The 26,942-nt window shown below is 39.5% G+C and overlaps 4 protein-coding genes across 9 annotated transcripts; 3 read left to right on the top strand and 1 right to left on the bottom strand.

The window, feature by feature from the left end:
* Window positions 1-551: 551 nt before the first annotated feature.
* On the top strand, window positions 552-5,228 carry LOC116199249 (fasciclin-like arabinogalactan protein 16). The gene is made up of 4 exons (XM_031529549.1): window positions 552-1,508; window positions 1,808-2,318; window positions 4,452-4,578; window positions 4,825-5,228. Exons 1-3 carry the CDS (start codon window positions 699-701, stop codon window positions 4,523-4,525), a joined length of 1,395 nt encoding a protein of 464 aa, XP_031385409.1. The 5' UTR covers window positions 552-698; the 3' UTR covers window positions 4,526-4,578; window positions 4,825-5,228.
* Window positions 5,229-5,353: 125 nt separating this feature from the next.
* Window positions 5,354-8,146, bottom strand: LOC116199250 (protein STRICTOSIDINE SYNTHASE-LIKE 3-like). The gene is made up of 4 exons (XM_031529550.1): window positions 7,601-8,146; window positions 6,767-7,042; window positions 6,353-6,520; window positions 5,354-5,871 (listed from the first exon to the last, which is right to left on the bottom strand). The coding sequence occupies exons 1-4, from the start codon at window positions 7,927-7,929 to the stop codon at window positions 5,469-5,471; spliced, it is 1,176 nt and encodes a 391-aa protein (XP_031385410.1). The 5' UTR covers window positions 7,930-8,146; the 3' UTR covers window positions 5,354-5,468.
* A 4,357-nt stretch (window positions 8,147-12,503) lies between these two features.
* LOC116201339 (methyl-CpG-binding domain-containing protein 11-like) lies at window positions 12,504-16,066 on the top strand. Of its 2 annotated transcripts, none has more exons than XM_031532551.1 (3): window positions 12,504-12,780; window positions 14,829-14,985; window positions 15,079-16,066. In XM_031532551.1, exons 1-3 carry the CDS (start codon window positions 12,688-12,690, stop codon window positions 15,759-15,761), a joined length of 933 nt encoding a protein of 310 aa, XP_031388411.1. In that variant the 5' UTR covers window positions 12,504-12,687; the 3' UTR covers window positions 15,762-16,066. The 2 variants fall into 2 exon arrangements, with proteins under 2 accessions (XP_031388411.1, XP_031388410.1); XM_031532550.1 differs by lacking the exon at window positions 12,504-12,780 and adding an exon at window positions 12,816-14,243.
* Window positions 16,067-24,466: 8,400 nt separating this feature from the next.
* Window positions 24,467-26,918, top strand: LOC116200659 (probable receptor-like protein kinase At1g49730). Of its 5 annotated transcripts, none has more exons than XM_031531494.1 (7): window positions 24,467-24,693; window positions 25,511-25,766; window positions 25,854-25,906; window positions 25,977-26,077; window positions 26,163-26,252; window positions 26,345-26,414; window positions 26,513-26,918. In XM_031531494.1, exons 1-7 carry the CDS (start codon window positions 24,606-24,608, stop codon window positions 26,812-26,814), a joined length of 960 nt encoding a protein of 319 aa, XP_031387354.1. In that variant the 5' UTR covers window positions 24,467-24,605; the 3' UTR covers window positions 26,815-26,918. The 5 variants fall into 5 exon arrangements, with proteins under 5 accessions (XP_031387354.1, XP_031387355.1, XP_031387356.1 ...); XM_031531495.1 differs by having other exon boundaries at window positions 24,471-24,693; window positions 25,977-26,044; XM_031531496.1 differs by lacking the exon at window positions 24,467-24,693 and adding an exon at window positions 24,700-25,059.
* The last annotated feature ends 24 nt before the right edge of the window (window positions 26,919-26,942 follow it).

Genomic DNA, 26,942 nt, shown 5'->3' with positions numbered 1-26,942 from the left:
AAATCATTGTTCAAAGCATTCGCCTACCATCACGAGACATATTAACTGTATGTATTTTTTCGGTTCGAATTGTTAGAGTGATTTCCTGTTAAATAAAATTTCATTTGTGGATATGATAAATAATTCAATTTTTATAAATAAAAAATATTATAAGAATCTTGTGAATACCGCACATTGAAAAAAAAAGAGTCACCTTTAATCCTGAAATGGAAACAAAATCATAAGGTGAAGAAATTTTACGGGTTTAGAGCATATTAGAGATGAATATTGATTTATTAATTAGAAAAAGAAAGGTCGAAAGGAGCATTAAAGCAATGAAAATGAAAAATGCAATTAAATAAAAAAGAAAAGGAAAAAGGAAGCAAAAACAAAAGCCACACAAAACTATCTCTCTCACAGACAAAACACTCACAACTGTAATCCCCACACCAGCCACTGAACACCCCAAAAAAGAAAGAAAAATAAAAGCTTTGATAGACCCAAAAAGATTATAAAAATAAAAAATAATAAAAAAAAATAGAAAGAGAAGAGAAGAGAAGACCTCCAACAAACACTCTCTCTCTCACTCTCTCTCATCACATCTCATCTGAGACACTCACTTTCTCTCTCTAGAAATCACCATTAATCACTTTCCCCTCACTTCCTCCCATCCGCTTCTTCTTCTTCTCAGCTCTGAATCTGCATTCCCAGCTCTCGCCATGGGTGGAGCTCCCATCTATGGCGTCTTCTCCAACGTTGTCTTTGCTGCGCTTCTACTCTTCCTCTCCTGCTCCACGCTCCTCGCATTGCCGGAGAGCTCCCGCGCCGCCGGGGGCTCGGCCGGCCAGATAAACTCCAACTCGATCCTCGTCGCCCTGCTCGACTCACATTACACCGAGCTTGCCGAGCTGGTGGAGAAGGCTCTGCTGCTCCAGACCCTCGAGGAGGCTGTCGGCAGGCACAACATCACCATCTTCGCCCCCAAGAATGAGGCCCTGGAGCGAGATCTCGACCCCGATTTCAAGCGCTTCCTGCTCGAGCCCCGGAACCTCAAGTCGCTCCAGACGCTGCTCATGTTCCACATTATCCCATCCCGGATCGACTCGGTGAGTTGGCCCGAGTCCACTGAGTCAACTCCCCACTCCACGCTCTCCGACGGCCACCACCTCCAGCTCTCCCGCGAGGATTCCGGGGAGAAGGCCGTGGATCGGGCCAGGGTCATCCATCCCGACGCTTTGACCCGACCCGACGGAGTTATCCACGGGATCGAGCGGCTGCTTGTTCCTCAGACCGTGCAGGACGACTTTAACAACCGCCGGAGCCTGAGGTCTATCACTGCTGTTAAGCCGGAGGGGGCGCCTGAGGTTGACCCCAGGACTCACCGGCTGAAGAAGCCGGCGCCGCCGGCGAAGGCTGGCTCGCCGCCCGCACTGCCCATTTACGATGCCATGGCGCCAGGACCGGCCATATCTCCGGCGCCCGCTCCGGGACCTGGTGGACCTCACCACCACTTTGACGGCGAGGCTCAGGTTTGTCGGAAGTTAATTTTTAGTAACTTATTGTTTTCCCCAAAATATTCGTTGCTTACGTTAGAGACTGTTATTGTGTTAGTTGCTGGTCAGCTTTCTTGTCGGTGGGGGATGTATTGGTCTAAATAGTTTGGGTGCGTCTTGTTCTGTTAGTTGCCGGTCTGATTTCTAGTTCGTAGAGAATATTCGTGATTAAGTGTTGTGTTTATCAGCACATTATGTAGATTGGAACGATTTATCTCATTATCGTCTAAGTCGGTATTGTATATGAGCTTATGAGTTTTGAAAATCCATCTCAGGTTAAAGACTTCATCCACACTCTCCTTCACTATGGCGGGTACAACGAAATGGCGGACATATTAGTGAACTTGACGTCTCTCGCTTCAGAAATGGGGAGATTAGTGTCCGAGGGTTACGTGCTAACAGTTTTGGCCCCGAACGATGAGGCCATGGCTAAGCTCACGACTGACCAGCTCAGCGAGCCAGGAGCACCGGAGCAGATAATGTACTACCACCTGATCCCAGAGTATCAAACAGAGGAGAGTATGTACAATGCTGTGAGGAGGTTCGGGAAGGTCAAATATGATACCCTGAGGTTGCCCCATAAGGTGATGGCTCAGGAGGCCGATGGGTCGGTCAAGTTCGGCCAGGGTGATGGGTCAGCTTACTTGTTCGACCCTGATATTTATACGGACGGGAGAATATCTGTTCAGGGGATTGATGGGGTTCTGTTCCCCCATGAGGAAGTCGAGGTTAAGTCGGAGAAGAAGGCATTTTTGCCTGCTAAGGTCGTCGCCAAGCCCAGGAGAGGTATGCTATCTTTTCTTTGTCTTAATTAAGCTAAATGAATATGGTTAGGTTATATCCCTTTTAATTATTACGGCAATGGAGCCATGCATTAATTGTGTATGACTTATTTGGGGGAAATATTCCGTTATAAAGAATTCCCTAGTACAGTCTCCGACTTGAGCTTCCGCATAGTTTTGGTCGGGAAAACTTGCGGGGCAGATACAATTGTAACCCAAGACAGTAAAAGAGTTTCTTATGTATAGGAAAGGAGAATCAACCCCCGTCAACCTTTGGTTGAGCAATCCATCATAACAAGGAAAACTTAGCTTAGTTGCTCTTCAGCAAGGACTGATTCCTGCTAATCCATGTAAAGTGGGCCTCATCTAGACAGCCTATACCTTATGCTGAAAATAGCCGACATTTTTCTGTGAATGTTGCATTTATGTGGGAAACCAACTTCACTGACATCTTATTGCTGAAAATATCTGTTTAGCCAAATTTTCTGTTCCTGCTGAATTCAAGGTTCAGTGAGAGAAGTTAAATTGCCATTTCATTTGGAGTCTCTACATCTGTCGGACAATTAATCCAAATTTTGAAGTTCTCATTACTAGGGATAATTGCAACTTGAGGGTCAGGTTAAGATTTCACTAAACAAGGTAAACACCAGACTATTCACTTGAGGAATGATGATTGTAGATCATCTTTTTAATCTATGTAAAGAGATTACGTGATGATATTGCTTAAATTTGGTTTTCAGTTTAGTAGGGTCTGTCTATTATTTTGCACATGCACAGACTTTTGCCAGGATCCAGCGCTGAAACTCAACGTTTCTTGGTGAATTAAGATATTTGTGAGCTAGCCAAGGGAGCGAATGCTCCATCGACCCCTTGATGGTTTTATAAGGATGAATTGAAACCCAAAACTTAGATCATGAATTCAGAGTACAGGTGGAAAACAATGGCTTTAAGTCTTCTATATACTTAGATATTATAGAAGATTTGCTGGACCACCATATAAGTTCTTAAATCTAGTGGTCCTTGTTCAATTAATTAGAGGAACTAACATTCTCAGAAGTCTTGTGTTAGTTTTACTGCAAGGGAAAAACTTTATCAAAGCAAATAGACAAATTTCGATATTTTTAGGGCCATCCGATTAACTTCTCCCGATATCCTGGTTACTGCATTGAATAGTAGTACTGGGAAAAAGAAAAAAAAAGTGGATTTGAAGCAATGAATTAGTTAGGTGGTTTCAAGGTCCTTGTCTATCAAATTAAAGAATGGGACCCTTCGGGAAGGAAACTAGCATATAATAACCAGCTGGTCATGATAATGAGGTTTTGTTAGTGTACCTTCGCTTGCATTTACTCAATCCTGTTGTTTATAAAATGTCTTAGCAAAACAGAGACTGCATATCAGGTCGTAATCATTGAGTCTGCTCTCGTGGAAGAAATAACAAAGTAAGACATCAAGTCATCCTTAACATTACAGAAAAGATGGACAAATATGTAGTTGTCCTTAACGCGAAAGGAAAGACGGACATGTATTTGAGCCATCATGGTTGTTAATGTGCTTACGATTCACTGGATCAGAACAGTATCAGTCTGATTCGTGTTTGCATGTAAATAAGGTTAGCTACATTTCCCACATTACATCGGTAGAACATTTGCTTACTCTGCATCAATTCTTTCTGATCTCCCTTCCAAGCCGTGACTTTCTGACTAAACTACCAACCTGCATATTGTGACTTGCGACCTAGTGGCTTACAGCTTCTTGATCTCCCTTCCAAGCCCAGTTACCTAATATGTAATACCTACCCCTTTGTCTATAACAGCAAGGTGGTTAGAGGAGACAATCAATGTTTATGCTGGCATCTGCTTGTACTTAATTTGTATCATCAATAATATCAATACTTCACAAACCCAAGCTGAAATCCTCGGAGAAGAGGCACGTAACAAGCAATGCATGTTCACGTCTCTTGCTATGCTCATGCTCAAGTTTCAGAAAATTATCGTCTATTGCATTTTCCATTATTTTCGATAGTTTCATGTAAAAAATGGTGCGGTGAGTTTAATTTTCAAGAATTTTATTTTCGTGACTTTTACTTGGAACTTTCTGCATGTGGAATTTGAGTAACGAAAAGTTGGAATTTTGGCAGGAAAATTGCTGGAATTCACATGCCGGGTGCTAGGGACCTTTGGACAGCATTCTCGATTCACTTCTTGCCGATAAAACCACTCGGAACTCGTTTTATACATTTCCAATAAGACGATGAATACTTAAAGGTTCGATCTCTTGACCGGTTACTTTCCTTTCTCAAGGCACTCCTTTCCTGGTAGGTCCTTAGAATTGATATGGCCAATACTTGTAGACAGCAAGTCACGGACTTGTCGGGAATGGAAATGTATCTCTGCTACATCATTTAATTCCCGTCTTCTCTTTCAATAGATAGTAACGGGGCAACAATTTGAATTGGGAATTTTGTGTTTTCATGTTCTGCAAGATTAAATCCCACATTTTTGTCAATGCAGATGCTCTACTGTGAATTACAAAGCTTGAGGATGTACAATGTCCAGGAGGAGGAGGAAGGCAGCTTTTACTGGGATCCCTATTAAATCATTTTTCATTTTTTTTTGTGCATTTTTCTACCTTTCTGCCAATTAATTTTTTCGGTGGGTGTGGGTCAGCAGAAGGAGGGAGTTGTTCTAGTCATAAATATATCCTGCTCAGCTCGGTACATAATGTTCCCCTTTTTTTTTTTTGTTGCTTTTATTCTTTTTTATTTTTATTTTTATTTTTTGAAATCCTAGGTGGTTGTGAAGTGAAAGCAGTGGTGGTGTTCTTTTGTGGGGGGGAAAGAAATGTGTGTAATGAAGCAGAACATGGAAATGTGATCTCTGCTCACCCAATAAAATAAAAATCCCTTACAGTGAAATCATGGATCAAAAATAAAACCATTCATTTCTTTTTGCCAAATGGTTCTGCTCTATTCAATTATCAGTAACTCAAGATGTTATATAGCTCATCCTACGTTTGAGTTCAGGAACACAGCAGCACGCGTAAGACTAAAAACGAAGTTTTTCGTATTGCCAAAGGGTATGGAAGACGCATACATGATATCGACCCATTAAAGTAACCTATTTAATACTATCCAGGAGTCAAGTGGGACTACTACTCAGTTCAAACTGTAAACAGCAACAAACGGCATAAGAACGCTGCCGAGCCACAACTCCCCGTCCTTCTCTTCCACCTCGCTCACTGCCCTCACGACCTTCCCCTGGCTGTCCTCGAGTATCTGCAGGATCTTTCCCTCGGGACTGTACTTAACGACCAGGGCATGGGGCCAGCCACCGATTTGTAGCAGGTAATGGGTCCTTTCGGAGATTGGAAGCTTGAGCAGGAATTTCCGGATTCTCGGGTGGTGAGCAGCGAAGTAGGAGTACATGCCTCGCCTGCAGTGCAATGCTACCCAAAAATCTCCATCTTTGTTGGTCCTGACATTATCCGGATATCCAGGGAGGACGGCGAATATATCAGAAGTCCCGGCCTTCTCACCTTTCAACCAGTATCTCCGCAACCTGAGCGTACAACCGGCAAACCTTTTTTTAACTAGATATCTTTATCAAACTTGGGGTTCCAAGCTACGGAAGTATCAGTATTAACTATGGCCAAATGTTAGCTGATACAAGAACAAAGAGATTGCATTCCCACAATATCAAACTCTTGGAAATCGAAATCGAACTCCAAAAGCAATAAGGCATTTGGCATAACATTTCAGTTTTGCTTTCAGAACGATTCTCTATTCACAATCAGCAGCTCACCAGTAAGGTTATCAAAAGCGGCTCACATTTGTTGATCTATTTCTCCGCAAAAACGAGAAAACAACACGAGTTATGTCATTGCCATCGGAACATCATGCTCGACGGAAACATAGGAATGCAAAAGGCAAAAGCGAGACGCAACACAATTCCTTGTGTATGAGAGTAGGAATTGAAAGAATCTTCTGTAAACTGAAATAGGATAGTTCCGATCTTTGCATCAAAAAGAGTTCCGCCTAACCTGCCCACTGCCCCTTCAGAAAACACGAAAAAGGAACCGTCTTTGCTCAAGGTAATGCCGTTGGGAAACTGTAGATCTCTCAAGAGGACGGTTGTCTCCTTTGTGGTAGGATTGTACTTCAATACTCTTCCACCAGCTTCCGCTGAGAACACTAACTGCATGAAGTTCCTGGAAACGAAGACACCGCAGAACACTAAATTATGACGAGTCTGATTTACTAGAAAGGGGATTTTTTTTTTTATACAAAAGCTTAGGATTTTTCGATGAAAGCTTGAAGCTTTGTCTATGTTCCCTAGGAGAACCAAATGTAAACGGGAACATCTTTCAGCACAAGAAAACAAAGAAACAAAATTCGATTTTCTTGTCTAAGTAGAAGCATACTATGGGGAATCACGCTGATTTCTTATCCCCTACCTCCTTTGGTACTGGGTGCTGCTATCTGTGAAATAAACATTCCCTTCATCATCGATGTCAAGGTCATTGGTAAACCCAAGTGGGATTCCTTCAGCTTCAGTACTAAGTGAAGTTGCCAGCCCGCCTTCTGGACCCACCTTCAACAGCCCGAAGTAAGCATCTGCAATGTACAAATCACCCATTCTCTTGTCAAACCGGAGACCGAGCGGCCTCCCGCAGATGTGTTCGTTCTTTAGGTAGCTCAAAGGTGATGGCTGTGGATCGCACAGCTCTGACCTGAATAGAAGACAACATATGCACAAAGTTGTTTCAGGCCGTGACTTCTTCAAGATTCAAGACTGATAGCTTCAAGACCATCGACATATGCAGTCATGCATACGAGCATTTCACATCATGGGAATAGCTAAGAAGCACGTTGTGCTTAATCATAATACGCACGGTGATGATCACAAATATAAATGGCTCGATAACGCGGAACAGCCAAGGAACTCGAAGGCAGGCCAATTTAAAACGAAAATCGACAACTCCGTGTTTAAAAGGATCGCTCGATCACCTGTTTAAATTTAACAATGGAGCAGCTTCATCTTCGTATGCACAAAGTCTTACGATGAAATACTAACAACTTAATAGCAAAAGCTAATAATACAACTGAACTGAACAAAGCACCGTGTTCTTGAAAAGCTTAAATGGGCATGGCATCAATCTTGAATTGCTAAGAATGCAAGAATTTCGGTTTCCGCGCCGGAGGAAATGAAAAGGGCCGGCTTCAAACAAGCTGACCACAAATTCCCATAAAGCATCAGCCATGATCATTGCTAAGAGCTCGAAACTCACCGATTAGGCGACGTATATGCGAAGTCCGTCCACGCCTCGCCGTTCCAGAACATGACCCGTCCATCGGCGACCCCGGTGTAGGGCCCGCGGCCGAGTGGGTCGAACGCCATGCTCTCGGGCCCCTGCACTTGGTTCAAGAACTTAATCTCAGACTTCTGCAGCAGGTTCTCCGGGTCCTTCTCGGTGGGGACGTCGGACCATGCCGGCATGTCGACCCGGTATGCCTCGAAGTCGGGGAAGCCCGATATGGCGCTCTTGTTAAGAGGGTCGAGGCCACAGTAAAGGGCAGCGAGCAGGAACAGCCCCGCGAAGATCCCCGCCGGCGTCATTGCAAGACCCAGCAGCGGTGGAGGGAAGGGGAGCTCTGCTCTGGACTTAACAGCAGCGGTTGCTTGAGGAAAGGGGAAGAAGATGAGGATTTTGTGGACGGGGAGAAGGAGAAGGGTAGCAATGGGAGCACAGGAGGGAAGCGGGTAGGTTGGGCATGTTCTTCCATGGACTGGTTAGATAAGTCAGGCTCTTTCGATTTCATCCTTGGCTGCCAACCTCCATTGATGGGTCATTATTATTCACTTTATTTCCTCAGTCGTGCAAGCTAATCCTTACTCGGACGTCGATTTGCTCTAATCACGAATGAATGAATTGATAAGCATGATATTCAGTTCGGTCACGCCGCTCGCGAGGGCGAGCTACTGGAGGGTATTCTCATACATTTGTTTTTAATGTGACCCGAAGTTGGATTTTCAGCGAGCCCTTTTAAACGGTAGGTCGATTGGCCCGATTCTTATTAGGTGCAAGCTTTGATAAGATACTATTACGAGACATATGATGCGTTACAAACGAATAATAGTTAAAACTTAGCTAAGTTACATTTCACCACGAACCCTTTCTTTGTCTGTCGTCCTTTTCACTACAGTTGATACAAAAGAATAGAATGGGATGAAATAAAATGGGCGTAACAAGAAGAAATTTGATAATATGCGTGCCTTTTCCTTTTCCTTTTTCATCTCTTCGAAATAATCATTTAATATTATGAATCAATAATTTAAATTATCTAATTTCCTTTTCTTGTGAGCTAAATTATCTTCAATGGGGAGAGTTCGATCAACGATGAGATGGGGATTTGGCTAGTTAGCAACATTTCGAGCAGCGACATTGATTCCTTCCTCTATTGTCTCACATTTTATAATATATAGATACGTGGACAGGATATTTGGAGCAACTGATGTATTATGTATATATTTAATTTTGAGACGAAAGGAGTCAGTCGATTATGATATGAGAAATTACCTAAACAATTGACGCAGAAACCTTTATTTCACGAAGGCAAATTCTCATTGGTGGACACCGAATAGATATAGATAGATCGAACAAAAAAATCAATGTGGAAGTCATCCACAGTAGTTCACTTAGCGCGAGCACGGTGATCCCAGGATGAGTACTTGATGAATCTATACTCTCACACGAACAATTAGCTTTTCGTGACGAGATATAGATAAATCGAACAAAAAAAAAGTAAAAGAAGGAATGTCAAAACATTAATGTTGCATCGTGTTATTATTATTATTATTAAGAAAAAAGAATAAATTACATTGGTAGTCCAAAAATTTTATAAATATTTCAATATAGTACAATTTTTTTTTGCTACTTGATAGTACAAAATATTTTAAAGTTGTTTCAGTATAGTATAAACCGTTATCTCGCCATTGACGCCGTCAAGCTGTCCTTTACAAGATCTGTAAATTTTGCACCATCATGTAATTTACGTAAAACATTTTGTACTATTAAATTACTACTTCAAAACATTTTGCACCATCATGTAATGTCCCACAAAAATCGATTTCGCATCATCAACGTTGACTTAACGGCGTCAATGGCGAGATGACGGTTTGTACTATATTGAAACAACTTTGAACATTTTGTACCATCAAGTAGCAAAAAAAACTTTTTGTACCATATTAAAACATTTGTAAAACTTTTTGGACCATCAGTGCAATTTACCTTAAGGAAAAAATGTACATTCACTCACTACCTTTCTTTGCTTTTCTATTTTCACCCACTTTCTTTATTTTTTTCTATTCTCATCCAATGCCTTTGATCATTTTTCTATTTTAACTCGACACCTTTATTCTTTTTCTATTTTTATCATTTCGTAACTTTTTTTGTTTACTTGAGTTGAGCTGTAAAAAATTGTGGGACCATGCTTAAATAAATCGCCACATGGCAATTTAATTATCTATTTGAATTAAAGTGAGTCGGATTGACCAAACGAGTTTGGTTTATAGCTTTAATTAGGCTTTTTAATTACTTTGCTCTTGAGAAATTACGTCGTCTTCCTTCCTTCTTCCACACTAAGCGACTGAGATGAGAATTTTTTTGGCTTTGACGACTACAGCTCCATATGCGTCATCTTCAGTCCTCGCCGTAGTGAGCGGGGAAGATTTGAAGGCCGGGAAGGTAGGTTTTGATGTTTAATCTCCACAATCTCCCCCCTCTTCAATTCAAAATGAAAGGGTTTCTTGATGAAATTACGTTTTAGGGAGTACTAATATTCATAGGTTATTACTTGATAGTTGTTAGGGGCTCATGGCATATTCGTGAAGATATTGCACCAAGCACGATTGGACAAAGCCAACAGCTTAATTATGATGTAATTGCACAATTATAAACTATAAAGGCATATTTTGGTCTTGAAATTACTGCCAAATTAGTCTCTAAAATCCTAATTTGCCCCATGTTTTCTCAAAATAGAGCAGAGAGATAAAGAGATAATAGATGCAGAGAAGAGAATTAGAAAAGTAATAAAGAAAAACGAATCAAAAGAAGAGAATATGGAGATCAATGAGCTGTATGTGCAGAAGAAACAAGAGGATGGAACGTTGGCTTGGTTTTCATCGCTACCCTTATCGGTTCATTGGATTGTTTTGATTCAATTGATTAATGAAAGCGGTCTAATTTTGGCGGATATGGCACACCAATTTAGCATATTTAACAGAAAATGTAACACAAGGTGAAAAGAGAAAAGCAGCCAAAAGTATTGGGTGAGAATATAAAAAAGTAAAGAAAGTGGGTGAAAATAAAAAAGTAATGAAAGTTACTGGGCCAAATGTATGCTTTCCCCTTATTATTATAGTTTTCTTTCTCAACATTGATTGAAGGCCAGGTGTTAATTTATGGGCGACACCTCATCACCAAATCAATTAATGGTCAAAACATTAATGCTTTATTGTAATTTGTGGGTTATTAATTTGGAAACTCTATAGTTTCGTATTTGTATTACGTGCATCCTCATCCTAATTACTATTATCCCTTTAATGCTTTAATTGAAGAGTACGTGATTATATGTATATATATATTGTGCCTGTTAGTTATTTCTACATATAAATGGTTCGTGTGTATTATGTATCATGGCCTTAACACAATCATCTTCCTGATCAATTCAATTCAATTTATTAATTCTTTTCATTTGAAAGCATTAAAAATTTGGTGGATTCCTCTTAATGACCATTCTTATAATTAATTATCTTTGGCTGTAAAACAGTGACATCATACTGCCTTGTTAGCTAGCTATGACTTAATTGGGAGTAATCTGAAAATAATAAATAACAAATTAAGGAAAATGATGGAAAATTAGAAAAAAAGGGGGAAAAACGAATAATGGATGAATAGATGAATGATGAATGAATGAGAGAGGGTGGGTATTGTAGCGGATTCAATGCGGGGAGGGATCTCTCCTTCTCTAATTTTCTCTCAGTGCTTTAAATTTCCGTGCATGAACTTAAAAATAATAACTTAATGGTTATTAATATCTTATACGGATTATTTCTATAATTAGAAATGGAGTTTCCTTACAAGTAAAAGTCATGCAAAAGAGAGTTAAGAACTTGATACATGATACAATCTTATTAATCACGGAACGACACATTGTATAATTTTATTGAACTTGATTTTCGTTTTGCTATTATATATTTTATATATATTTCTCTTATTTCCCTCTCTCTCTCTCTCTCTGCTACTCAGGGTGACGCACATCCCACGTCTTCTTTTTATTTCAATTTTTTAATTTTTAATTTTTAATTTATATATATCATTATTTTCTATTCGAAATTGAAATTTATAAATTGTAGTATAAATAAGCGATGAATTTCGCACTTAATGTTATAGCACAGTTCTAAGTCTATAATTAATATTTATATCAAATAATAAATTTTTAAACTCAAAACTGTACTTGGTTCCCGTGAATTTTTACCAACTAAAATCATGTTTAATTCCACTCATAGTGCGACTCCCATTTTAGCACTACCCCATAGTACACACGTGCTGATTATTGCAGCCGTCAGATCTGGATCGGGGAGTAAGTAGCTCCAACGGTCCACAAAGGTTTGACTCCTACCTCTCAGGGTGTCACTCCGACACTGCACCGGATCCCGCCAAAGCATAGGACAGTTACCGGACGCCAACGGCAACCTTCCAAATCAGTTAATTGATCCCCCCAACGTCCGGTTGCCGCGAAACTATCCCGCGGACCACGTCGCGCCCCTTCTTTCCGCTTGATTTTTCGCCGCATAATATTTTCATTATAATTAAAATATCTTTTTAATCGATCGTTAATAGTCAGAAAATCGGTCTATACTAATTCCAGTTGGAACGTCGGTTTGATCCCTCTCACAAGATGCTTTCGGATCATTCCGACGGGGATAGATTTCGCCCGTTCAAAATTTTAACAATCGAACCACATATTATCCGATACTCGATATATATTTATTAATTAATTTTATAATATCTAAAATTTCTCTCGTTTATTAATTCATTTTATATTTTGACACGTGAATGGCGTGACTTGAGGTCGAAGCTCGAAATTCACTTATTTATTTATTTATTTATTTTCAGAATTTAATTTTCGAGCTCGAGGAGAAGCAAGAAGCTTCGGACCTTGCGAGAAATCGGGAGATATATACACACATACATATATATATACACATATTTCCGCACTCGATTGCTAGTGTTCGGAGGTTACTGTTGGAACTCCGAGGGCGGGAACGCCATTTCTGGAGAGCGAGGAAGAAGGTAGCAGCGAGTGATCGGAAATGGCGAGCGGCCACACCGAGAATGCCGGGGCCGAGGCGATGCAAGGAGAACTCGGCACCGAGCTCCCGGCTCCTCCGGGCTGGAAGAAGACGGTGAGTTTGATCACTTTCTTGCCGCTTCTTCTTTCTTCTTGCTTGTGGCTCTGACGGCTTTCGTCTCTCTGCCTCGATTCTTCGTGTTCTTCCTTTGATTTCACATTCTTGCGTCTGTGCCCTAATTTTTCTTCGCCGAACGCTTCGTATTGTCAACTCATTCTGATGCTGCATCAAACCTAGCCGTTTCGTTATCCCTCGACTTCCTTATCTTCGCGTTCTCTCAATTTCTGCAATATCTATGGACTCACAGACGAAGAAGCAGTTCCATGAACATGTTCTTGATTCTTGGTTTGACATCTTTCCTCGTTTTTCTCTTTTTCGTTTGATTGTTTCTGAACGGTTCATTCTTGGGTCTGATATAGATGTGGTGCTTGTTCATTTTGCTCCTGTGTTCTGATTACGTGTTTATTGGATGACGTTGTTTTTGCCAGTGTCGGTATAGCATTAGTGCCCCTTTCATTTCCATTTGTGGCTGGATGTCGGAGTGAAGATTTCCCCTGTTTTGTTATTGAAAAGCTTTTACTATTTTTGGCCCTTTGTTCATATAAAATAGCTTCCAGTAATGGCTGGATTGAGAAAATCGACTTCCGAATTTAATTAGTGGTCTTGCTTTCCCATTGTATCTTTTACTTTTGAATCTTTATTTCCTTGTTTATAATTAAGAGTTCGGAGGCGGCTTCAATGACCGCACAAAGTTGTAATGTGTTGTTCGGTTTTTCCCTCTTGTTTGCAAGGTCCAGTGTTTTATGATCCTCCATAAGTCTTTGAAAATGCTCTTGTTTTCAGTGTACTTCTAGAGGAACAGTAGAGGAAGTATATGTTTTTGAGTTTGAATTTTAGTGGTACAGTGAAAAAATGTATTTTTTTTTTTTTCTGGAAGTGATGGTTACATATCCTTAGGATATTGAGGGGGTCTTGAGTTTTAAATTTGTCGGGCTCCAGTTATGCTATTATTCTTAGCAGAAATCTGTATAAATATAGTGGAATAGCCAGTTATAAGTTGAATGTGGAGTACTGGGTTGTTTCTGCTTTAAAACTTGAAGCAAGTGAATGTTGGGGCTTACAAATTCCAAGAAGAATGGAGATTTAGTAGCTTCTCTGAGGTGATCATTAAAGTATTGCACTGTGTTGCTTGGTACGGCATTTGGTTCTCCAAACAGTTGGGTCACTTTTTGTTTTTCTTTTCCCTTTATTGGGTGTTTCATGACGGAGAAAGTCAGCATGAGGATAGAGCTGGTGGTATTACTGAGCTATATCAAATTCCATGTACAACTACAGACTGGGAGCTAGTGGTATTACTGAAAATTATGAAATGACATTAACTGGCGGTGGAGATCTTGAAGCATTTTGGAGCTACACATATGAGAAGTATCGGAAATTTCAGAAGCTATTCCAAGTGGTTATTGATTCTCAAAAGCACAGGGAATACAGTTCACTATGGCTTGATAGTAGAGCTTGTGGTAGGTAGATCTATCACTTCTCAACATTGACAGCATGTCAAGAGCCCCCCCCCCCCCCCCCCCCCCCCCCCCCACCAAACACGCACACACAAACCACATTTTGCTATGTGAGGGACATTCAATTGATGGTGTGTATTCTTTGCTGAGAATATAATTTTCATTTTTCATCTTCTGCTCAAGCTGTAAAGTTCTAGCTACTTGGCTATCTGCTCTGTTTGACTTGTAGGCCAACTATACCCTGATAAGTGGATATTCAATTTTGTTTTGTGCTAGTTATTGAAGTTGGCATGCTTTTGATTTCAGAAAATGCTTTTTTTCTTCACGGAATTACCTACTCTGCGGTGTAGTTTCTCCCTCCATGCCATTTCATGTTTGAGAGATATTATGGTGGGATACTTCATATGATTCATTAATGCCAAGGGAAATATGCAGTGGGGAGATATATATAACGAGACCAGTGTTTGTGTTTCTTAGCAGTTTCTAGAGAAGCACCATTTGACATTGATGAGACAGTTTCCCTGTACTCATTGTCTATATTTTGGAGTCAAATTTTCTTACGCGAAGTTTTCTCCTTTGCATGTGTAGTTGGCACCAAGGAAAGGTGGTAGTGCCTCTAGGAAGAATGAGATCGTCTTTGTTTCGCCAAATGGAGAGGAGATTAAGAGCAAAAAACAATTGGAGCAGTACCTCAAGTCTCAACCTGGGGGACCATCTGCTTTGGAATTTGACTGGAGCACTACAGGTTTCTCTCATTTTCTCCAGGCGCTCAGTTGTCTGAGTGCGAGATTATAAAGAGATCTCACATAATTTGTTTCTGTGGTGTCAATTCGAATAGGTGAAACTCCTCGCCGTTCCAGAAGGATAAGCGAAAAGGGCAAAGCAACAGAAACCCACGAAAGTGAGCCACCAAAGAAGAAGTCCAGCTCTAAGAAGGGGGCGAAAGCTAAAGACAGCGGTGTCAATGATGAGAACGAGGGTGCTGAAGAGAAAGAAGGTGTTGAAGCGACGCAAGAAACCAAAGCAAGTGAAGAAATGGAAATGAAGGATGTAGAGCATGCTAATGATAGTGGCAAAGAAGAGCTGCCCAATAAGGAACCTGAAGTTAAATCTGAGGAAGCAGTCGATAAAGAGACAGCAGAGAAGGAACCAGGAGAGGCGGAGCGGAAGGAGGATGCTGAGGATAAGCTCGAGGTTCCTGAAGCTTCAGGTGGAGTCCAGAAACAAGAACACCATACTTCTCATGCGAAGGAAGAGGAGGCCAGATGTAAAGAGTCACCTGATGCTGCTGGGTCTAAAGAACATGAAGAGGAAGCTGATGACCGCCCAGCAGATGCTGAGGCACCGATCACTCAGAAGGATGAAAACGAGCTTGAGAAAGCCTCAACTGAACAGCCCAGTGACAAAGATATGGAGGCTGGAAAGGATGCTTCTGGGAAGGATAAGTTGATGGAGAAAGATTCGAATGAGCAGCATACGGATAAGGAGCCTAAAACGGGCACTTCTGGACATGATACCTGATGGATAAATCAGACTATCCTGACTCCTGAAAGACTATTAGGATTACATTTTGACATAAATTGCTGTTATGTTAGCAGGGGCCTATGGCATGCTTTAAGTAGTCTGGCGATAATCTAGGTTTTTAGAGTAGTTCTTTTGGCCTGAGGTTTGTCATCTTGTTTGCTGATAGAACACCTCTACAAGCATCGTATGGTGCAATGCTGATTATGGTCGCCATCAGTTGAACGACTTTGATGTCCTTTTGGTGCCAACCTCTTGTCCTATTTAAATTCAATCAGAAGGACCCCCCTTTTTGGTTGAATCTGCTCCCATCTGGCCATGTTGGGTCTGTAGCTAATTGCTTTCTTTGACATATTGGTGGACTTTGATATGCCCCTCGCATTGGCTTGCATTAGATGCTCGGGTCCTGCTAATGCATGTTTCCTGCAATGCGAGTTCGAGTTCAACACACCGTTAATTTTAAGGAATCGTGCTCGGCCCCTCATGGCATATGCTTATGGACCCAGTCTGTACAGAGCTGCTCGGAATCAATTTTGGAACAAAGGGACACTACATGTAAGTAGCCCTCGACTGACCGATGGAATAATGGTCATCTCAGACAGGTAGTTGGAGCTTAGTTACCAATTCAATTTCACATCTACCACCCTGTCGGCGACGAATCATCTCTTTGATATGGTTGATCACATTGCAGTTCGTAAATATGAGGGACAATTGTCGATGACATCTCTTCAAAAAGTACGATAATTGCACGGTGATGTCTTGTTTGTAGTTATTAAGCTTCACATTTTTTTTTCAATTACAAGGAAAATTTGATGGATGTAACATAAAAAAATAAATTTTAAATAAAGAAATACATTAGTTTCATTATACATCGCACGACCCAAAACTTGTATAAACATATATCCTCCGATGGTTCTGAGCACAAACAAGTTTAAGTCGGTTCATCAAGCCTGACTGGCAGAGGTAGGAAATTCAAATTTGACGAATTGGTAAGTCCATGTGGGATCCTACCTAACTCAGATATTCGATTGTTTATATGATATCTATCCAAATCTCAGTGATTGTCAATAGTATACTATTTAGAATTTGTAAACTTGATCTGTAATCATGTTATACATAGAGATATCTCTTACATATTAAGTAATAGAGACCAATTAAATAATTAGTTGCTCAAATTTAAAGTTAGGATGCGTGAGGTTCATCTTTTACGGACAATATTGATCTTTGCTCTATCATGTACCAAAAATCTACTGTCGACTTACAGTTATTTGTTGTATTCATTTTGCCTTATAGGTAAGCTGATGATTCTACGAATTACTCCTTTCGTTACACTCTTTATTGATTTAAGCATAAAAGAGGAAAATCGACATCTCCTCCCGATTCTCCCTCTTGTGTGGGTGATTGAGGCCAATCAAGGAGTACAAAACACTAGAGGACCCCGAGGAGATCTTAGGTGGTTCGTGACATGAGGAGCATTCATAGCACATGATCCATTTACATGACATCTGGGGGTTCACTAACTCCTAGTGTTTTTGGGAAATAATTCCCCATCTAGATTTCTATAAGTCAAATTCTTTTAAATGCAATCCCTATCTTTTAGACTCTTTCAAAAACACCCTCATATATACTCCTATAATTATTTTTTTTGAGTTTATTATATAAAGTACTAATTTAAATTAAAAAAAAAAGAGAGAGAGGACAATAAAAAGCTATTATTGTCGTTAGAGGTCCATACCCGGACAACTGGTAAATAGCTACCGCTAGGCCTCCATCTTCAATGACCCTGTTGGCTTTTATTCAATAAATGTGATCCAACATATATATTAATTAGTTATGTATTATGGCTATCTTTGTTATTAGCCCGATTAAGTGATCTATTATAGTTTAAAGTGTTAGGCCTTAACGATATCTTGGTACAATATGGGATCTAATGTATAGATACCATATGGTAATTTCTGATTTACTAATGGACAGAATTAAAAATTATAATAACCTCATATACTTAGATGCGATTGAGGGGTCGTGTTCCCGAGTTGTTTATTAAATAGATGCTCCTCTGAGGTTCCATCACTTAGACTGAGATATAGCCCATGTCATGACGTATAGATTTGAAAGACCATAATACCCGTCTCTTGCTCGTTTCTAGCTTTCGCAATTAATCCTAGTACGCTTTCGATTACTCAATCGATTTGACGAATTCGACATGTGAGATCTTGGTGTTTGAGGTAATTCAATAATTTCTGTCAGACCCAACTAGCCATCTCCAACTAGTCTTGACATGCAAGGTCGAGGATTTCACCTTTGTTGGAATGAATAGATGGGCGAACTCGGGGCCTGTGAGCTATAGGTGACCTACCCCTGAGCTCACCCGAGCCTATGGTGAGCCTCGTGATAGAGTTGATGGGTTCAACCCATACCGGTTGCCCTATGCTTGTGCGAGCCTCATGGGCTCACACTAGGCTTGCTTGAGGGCTTGACCTCCATTCTAGGAGAGCCCTCAAGCTCATCATATATGCCAGAGCAATCTCGAGATTTGGCTGTCGCGAGATCACAAGGCTCATGACTTCAAGTCATAGCTCGACCTTATTAGTTCTCGCTCATTACCTTTCAACTCTTGAATATCAGCGATAAAGTGAGATTTAGCTACCGTGTCAAGACGAATCTAAAAAGTTGCTTCACACACGAGAAAATCTTTATAGAAGCTACTACTACAATGCATTCACCTAGGCGAAAGAACCAAAAATCTGAATTGACCCATCTAATAAAAAATGGATAATACAAAAGAAAAAAAAGAACTTTATGCACCAATTCTACTTCAATTCAGTTTTTTAGCCAAATAGTGGTTCATTAGGGACTAGATCCAACGGGGTTAGTCATGGTTGGTATGCTTTAAAAAATAAATATACTTTCGGAAAAATACTAAAATAATTAAAACAAAAATTCACTAAAACAATTAAAATAATAAAAATAAATTGAAAAATGAATGACAAAACTTAAAAGAAAAACCACTAAAATGTACTTCAATTTAAGTTTGACTCTTAAGAATTGCATCTGACCTAACTGAACCCGTCTATTGTTATCTAAGTTTTTATTTTTTTAAATAATATCCAAGTAAACCTAGCCATTTTTTTATAAATAGAAATTCATATAATTAATTCAAAATAAGATATAGGAGTATCTTTGAGGGTGTTTTAAAAGAATCCAAAATATAGAGTTGTGTTCTTACCGAAAATGAAATATAGAGTTGTGAATTTAAAAGAATTTCACTCGTAGAAGCCGAAGCTTAGATAGGAAATCATTTTGAAAAATATTTTTAGAATAGCAAGTCTAGCTTATGACAAAACTGCAACTTGGTGAGCTTTATAGTGCAATGAGTGCTTCCAACTCAACATGTAATATAGGCAAGGTCCATTTGAAGGAACAACAATAACATTCCTCTGATCTGTGGCCACATATATATGGCAATGAAAATTTCCAGCACGAACTCGATATACATATGAGTCGATATTCAAAGCCGAATGCAGTTAAGAGATCTGTGGTCACTGACTCACATATATATGGTAAGGAAAATTTATGGCACGAACTTGACATCTTTTGGTGTCATTCCATTGCCTACCTTGGGGTGGCATCTCCCTAGAACAATCAAAATATAGTCTAATTCGATCAAATGTATCATACCATACGCTCCATGGCAAAACTATGTGTACAAAAAACTTTAACTCAAAGTTCTTCGGACCTTTTGCAAGAATCATCCAACTGGCCATCGCTTGCAGTGGCAGGTGACGGGCACGCCCGTTGCAAGTCATCCTCTTTATATTATCTCTTCTTTTATGCAATATATGCCGAGATTCTTCCCCAAATAGAAAATATTGATCAATTGTGAATCACTTATAAGTTATCACGTGTAATTTTTACACATTATAATTCTTGAAACAAGCGGTAATTCTTTTTCATCCCGATCACTTCCAAAGGTGCAGTCCCAACCAACATAGTGCATCAACTTTTTATTAATAAAATACACATCGAGAAAAAGTTGATCGATGTACGAGCGCAAGAAACGGTTCCGAAACGATCTAGTAACTTTCCTACTATAATGGACGGTCATATTAATGGTGCGTTTGGATTCAGAGTTAAAGTAATTTTGATTTTGATTTTGATTGTGAAAAAGGACAAATGAGATGTTATTATAAATTTGACTTGGGAAACGTGTGTTTTTGTTGTGTAGTGTGTTGAGTTAAAGTTAAAATTAAAATTTTTGACTTGGGAAATGTGTGTTTTTGTTGTGTAGTATGTTGAGTTAAACTTAAAGTTAAAGTTAAAATTAAGTGTTTGGGAATCCAAACATGGCATTAATGCCCTTCTCTGCAATAGTCTTATTTTTGAAATTATTTCCTATAATAGCCTTCTCTGCAAACTATTCCTCAAAATAGTCTTATATTATCTTTTAATTGTTTTTTAGTCCCTGAAACTTTTTCACTACTTCATTTTAAGCTCCTTTATGAAACTTATAAAATAAAAATTTGAATTTTTTTTAGGAAAAATAAGGAGATGCGATTATATTACAAAGGGAGAGGAAATCATGTGGGGGCCACAAGGTATGGGTAGGGCCGGCAGTATTTGACAAGACACGATAACACGACATGGATACGACACGAAGTTAAACGGGTTCGGGTTGAGGTTTTTTGATATTCGGTCTAAACGGGTTCAACCCGTTTAGACACGATTAATAAGCATGTCTTAACGGGTTGAACCCGTATAACCCGATTATACACGATTAAACCTGTTTATTTAGACGTGTTTAATCGTGTTATTTAATCGTGTAACCCATTAACCCGTTTATTTAACTAAATTTACCAAAATACCCTTTGACTAACCCTTCGATTAATCGTGTTATTTAATCGTGTAACCCATTAACCCTAACGTGTCGAATAAATAGGTCGTGTTAACGTGTTCGGATAATCGGGTTGGTCGGATAAACGTGTCGTGTTAATGTGTCCGGATAACCGGATTGATTGGATAAACGGGTCGTGTTAACGTGTTCGGATAACCGGTTATAATCGTGTCGTGTATGGACACGTGTACCTATTGTGACACGTTTCGATAAATAGGTTTAAATGTGTCTAAACGGGTTGACACGGATATAAACGTGTCGTGTACGGGTTTCCAAAACCTGACCCGTTTAATAAACGTGTCGTGTACGGGTTATGACTTGAATGACACGAACCCGTTTAGACACGACACGTATAAACACGACACGACATAAATTGCCACCCCTAGGTATGGGGCATGCCGCGGTTTGGTTTGAAAATCATGCTAAAAAATAATGTTTCAAATTTTTGGCTAAAAAATGCTTCAGTACTGATCGAGGTTGCAAGTCCAAACTATAACCACTTTATGAGGAAAAAATCGAATCAAACATAACCCATTTTTTATTCAATTAACTGATTTTTTTGTTAAAAATTACATTAAAACTTAGATAGAACTAAATGGGTTCGGCTCAATTGGACACAATTTTTATGAGCCAAATCGTAAATCGGATTGATTTTAGTTTCGTATTTTTTTATTTAATTTTCAAATTATTGAGTTATTTTACTATCTTAGTGGACTTACTTTAGTTATTTTAGTATTTTTTGACGAAAATAACATTAACCAAAGTGGTTCAGTTTGGTGAACATTAATCGAATTGCTTTTCGATTAAAAACTGCTTTGAACTAGAATCGGTTTGAGAGGTTCGGTTCTTCTTTGTTAGAATCGATTCGACTTGGCAACTTGAGTTGATTTTTTGGTTTTTTTTTGTACACTCCTAGGGTCCCACCCCAATATTGACCATGACCACTCCGGATAGTGAGATGGGAATCGCCATATTCATGTAAAATTTTTGGCTAATTTTTTTTTATCACAAAGTGATTAAGATTCGAATTTTTCACTTAGACTAAATTGAGATTTTTTTTAAAAAGTTTGACACGAGCAAACAGAACTGAACCTTACCTACCTCTAGAGCCCCCGCCACCCACAATATTTTCCGCAAAGTGATTAAGATCTTTTTGTGTTTTTCTTTTTATTTTTCAATTTATATGTTTCTAAAAGGGACCTAAATAAAAATAATGAAAAAGTTTCAGGGACTTTTGATAACTCTATGAAGATAGAGTTGTGGAACACTTTTTATGGGCATAATTAAGGCTAGTATTTCGAGTTTAGCTTTGTTTTAGTGGTTTTTAGTTTAGTTTTCATTCATAACAATTTTGATAAATCTCGGTAGTTTTTATTAGTTTCCAGTCATTATGAGTCATTTAGTTGATCGGTCATTACCGCCTCTTATTTCTTAATATTTTTGGACGGGTTAAACTTGAAGAATTTTGTGCAAATTGGATATCGTTGGAAAGCTTGTCGATTCAGGAGCGTGATGGTTCAAACATTTCATCATTTCGAGCTCGGTTGAGGAAAATATAGAAAGTTAAAGGTTAACGCGCGGAGTTGGACAAAACTACTGATGCTTAGGCGCCGAATCTGGAGCTGCAGCACCATTGTTGCTGCCCTTGGACGACTTAGTTCTGCAGCTAGGGGTTTATTTCATCCACATGGGGTCTAAAGAAAAATTATAAAAATATGTGGGTGCTTGTTAAAAAGATTTAGGAAAATAAGGACATATAAGGAAGAGAGATTTGAGAGGAATTTTGGGGGATTGTTGGAAGATTTGAGGCTGGACGTTTTCAAAAGGGGGAGACGCCTAAGGACGGTTAGAGAGAAGAATATACACACGAGGAAAGAACAAGAGATCGAGAACGAAGACAGAGTCTTCGAGTGACAGCCGGACTTAGAACATTTTTTTGAACTCTTGTTAACTCGATATTCATGTTATCTTATCGATCTAGAATGATGTATTTTGTTATTTCTAGCATAAACTAATTTCTTTTGCTTAGGGTTACAGAGAGTCGTGAACTCTCTCTGGATTTTTGTCGAATGAAATTTTAGTTGTTTATTCCTATTCATGCTTAATGCTTTTCAATTGATTGGCCATCGATTGAGATGATTTAATAATCTAGATGAACTCGGGAGGGGAATTCTAGGTTTAGCCGTGATAAGAATAGCCTAAGTTAGTCTTGATCGGAAGACGGGATTATTAACAAAAAGAATATGAATATACCTGCTCGCCTTAGGTAGTTGAATTAGGATTGATTTGTAATGGGTTCTCGCTAATCATCTTACCTAGGAATAGAGTGAGCGATCATTTACAAGAGAGTACGTTCCTATGATGCTCGGGAGAGGGATAGGAAGACGTTAGAATCTTAGATTAATAACTTGATTAGGAGAGAGGGATTGACTTGAAATTAATTGTTAAATGAAATTGTCTACCCTAGGTCCATTATCATTGATTTTAAATCTTAGTTAAATTGTCTCATTTTAATTAGTTTAGAAAAATCATATGAACATTGGATTGTTTGGATAATAGTAGACTGACACAATTTTAGTACTCAATAGAAGTTGAGTTAGGCCCCTGTAGAAACGATACTCTTACTCTCACTTTATTACTTGAACAATAGTATGCACTTGCGTTGATACATTTTTATCGTAACAAGTTTAAAAACAAAAAGAAATTACCTAAGACTATTGTGGTAAATATTTCATGGGAAAGATTATTATAGGAAGTACTTTAAAAAATGGTAGATTCTGTAATGGAACTTCAACTTGTGTTTAATGATAAAACATTAATTTCAACTATTAAATCTCACAAACTTTTAATCTCATCCGTCCATTATTTACACACAATAAGATTGAAGGGGACATATGTGAAAATTTTAGATGATCCTGTAAGAACCAATAAGAATACTTTAATGAAGAATAATTATGACAATTATTCAAGTGATTAGCAGCAAATTTCTGATTTCATGCATTTTGATTGGGGTTTCCTCACACCACATGACGAGGTAGGATCATCCAATAACTTCTCGGATAAATGAGTACACTTTTCTCATTCGTCCTTTTCATTCTTTAAGCACAACTTGAATGCGTGGGAGATGGCCCAATTTTTGGCAACCTTTTGGAAACTCGTAAAATCAATTAAAATTGCATTCAAATGAACTGTAGCTATCATAGCTTTGCTCCTTAGTGCCAATGTATTGCATGTCACTCACCAACCATGCACGACAGAGTCACTGGGCACCAAACCCTAGCTACGTACTCATCCACATTATTTCCGAAATTAACCCCCCAAGGGAAAGAGAAACCCTAACCCTAATTAATTTTCTAGTTTCGATAGGACCTTATTCCATGAGGGTCACAAAATTAGAATTGCTTTAGCTGATCCCTTTGGCTGGACCTTCTTTATTACATGTCCTCTCATTGGGGGTTCATGGTGGGTCATGTGTATAGCTCAATGTTCCGAAGAATTGTCTCCTATTTTATTGTACTTTACATGTTGCTCAATAGATTTATGATGACATCGAAAGATCTATGAATTAAAATATTATAACTAACATTCCATCATAAAATATAATTTTGGATTCCATTATAGAATTTGTCAAAAAAAAAAAAACTAAATTGGGCAAGGACACCATATATAAACCGAGAAATCTCTACTCTCTCTTCACGGACCTCGAGGAGTTGATAACTAACCGCGAGGCAGGCGGGTACGAATCTGGTCTGCGCCCCCAAATTTTTTTTTTTTAAAGGGACCGAAAATGACGAAAGAAGAAGACGACGCCGCCATGACTATGACAGAGAGAGAGAGAGAGAGAGAGAGAGAGATAGAAAGAAGACGAAGAAGCTTCCTTCAGTGCCACTTGTTCGAATTGGAATTTCCTCCGACTTTTCCATCGAATCTGTCGATTCCCAAGAAATCCTCTCATGGCGGCTTTTATTGCTGATGCTGACAATGGCGTCGATCGGTTGATCCGCAAGATCCACTCGTGTCTTCATCGTTCTCCTCCTCCAGGTTGACTCTCCCAACTCTCCACTTCCTCCCTTCCCAATCCCTCGCTGTTAGTGCGCGGTTGCTTGGCGCTCTGTGCTTTCGTTTGGTGTCGTTTGATGCAGTTTCGGAGTTCTGACGAATTCAATTGTGTGAATTACGAGCTTGAAGCGGTGGTTATGTGCTGTATAAGATTCTTGTATGCGGGCTGAAACACTAGTCAGCTCGCTCTCGCTCTCTGTGATTGTGATTGTGATGGCGTGAAAACACGAGTTTCCGAGTAGAAATAGTCAGAATTATGCGTGGTTTAAAGCGTTGCAGCTGATTGATTTGATATTGGAATTGTCGTTCAGATGATGCGTCTCTGTAGCATTGCTGCCTTGATTCATTGTATGATTTTGCGTTATCTTCAAGTTCACTTGCTCGAATTACGTTAGCTGAAAACGAAGTATTAAAAGGTGGATCTACTTTCCTTTTTTGGAAGAATTCTCTTGCGAAGATTGACATTTTAATTCTGGAGGATTTGCTTTTTATATTGTTCGTTAGCATATGACGAAAAGCTTGACACAGATTTTCGTGATTCAATCGAATGAATTTAGTTAATATATGCTTAAAATCCATGGAGTTTGATCTTTCTGAATCTGTAGTAGTTGCTACCATGAGAAGCTTAAACACAAACGAGATGCGGACGTGAACTCATTTCTGATGATTTTGAACTTCGGGGCTCCGTCTGCCATAGTTTGGAGATGTCTTCATTGCGGTTCCTTTTCTAAGCATCTCGAGCTGAGGTCTGAATTCTATCGAGAAGTTGCTAATCTTCTCATTGTATCTTCCACTGCAGGCCCAGTTTCGTTTGTGAGGCGCTTTTCATACAAGGACATAAAGAAGGCCACTGATGGATTTTGCCGGATTATCTACAGCAGTGCTCATGGTGCTGCCTATAAGGCCAAATTTCGAGATGGTGAGCTCGCTCTTGTTAAAGAAATAAAGGATTTCGAACAAACAAAAGACGTGTTCTATAGGGAAGTGCAACTCTTGGGACGGTTGCATCACCGCCATCTCCTTCCACTGATAGGATTTTCCATGGAACAGAAGAGGTCCAGTATCTGCTTTCACTATGATTTAAGATAGTCGTCGCAGTTTTGCTTTTAGCTGGCCTGACGAATGATTTCATATCCCCGCAGTTTGCTTGTGTTTGAAAATATCGAGAATGGAAGCTTGAAAGATCACCTTAATGGTAATCCTGGTGAAATTATTCTCGATATTTCTAAGATCTACTTCCGTGCTGACCAAGTGGCTCCTTGCAGATCCTCTCAGGACTCCCCTGAACTGGAAGACGAGAAGACAGATAGCCGTCGGTGTGGCTGCAGCTTTGGTGAGTCGTCAATGCATATACATCGGTACACATGTAATTTCACAGAATGTTTACTCTTATTCAATCTGGAGGGGCTCTAATTCGGGGAAATCTCAGCTCTGTTAATCCTGTTCTGCAGGAGTATCTGCTTCTCTTCAATGATCCTCCGATCTATCATGTTTCCATTAGCTCAAGTAATATCATGCTTGATGAGGACTTTACGGCCAAGGTAATGGAATCCATTCGCTCCCTTGTTCTGCTACCGGACCTGCCTGTAGCAGCAAATGACCACCTCTTTTTCTCTTTTTCTCATTGTCTCAGCTATCCGATGTCGGGTTTCTTGGGTCTTCTGGCAATTCTACGAACGCACCCCACACGAAATGCTCAGAAGGTAAATAGCAATACTACGTTTTCATGTTTTGATTAACCTTTGATGTTTTGTGATTCAGATTTTGTAACCAATAACCGATATTCTCATGCTCCTCTCAGATCGTACGGGATCACAGTGCAACAACATAATCTTCCAGCTCGGAGTGCTGATCCTGGAGCTCATCACGGGCCAGTCCTCCGAGGAGGGAGGCTTCGATTTGATTCAATGGGTACAAGAGAACCGTCTTGGAGGATCAGTACACAATCTGATAGACCCCGATCTCGGGAGCGACTACAGTTCGAGAGAGCTAGAGAACCTTCTAGATGTAGCACGGGCGTGCATAAGGTCTAGGGACAAGCCGGTTTTTTCGGCTGCAAAGTTGCTTAGATACCTTCAAAAGAAAATCGATACTCCGACATGATCACTTTCCTATCTTCATTCGAGCATTTGTAGGTTGTTGTCTTCAAATGTGGAATAAGTTCAATTCTTTCTTCCCGAGGTTTACGCATCTCTTTTCAATGTTCATATCACTTTCTTAGTATTTGCCTG

Source organism: Punica granatum, chromosome 3 (assembly GCF_007655135.1).
Source record: "Punica granatum isolate Tunisia-2019 chromosome 3, ASM765513v2, whole genome shotgun sequence".
NCBI classification, from domain to species: Eukaryota; Viridiplantae; Streptophyta; class Magnoliopsida; order Myrtales; family Lythraceae; genus Punica; species Punica granatum.
Note: the sequence above shows the minus strand (reverse complement) of the source record. Positions and strands in the feature narration are given on the sequence as shown.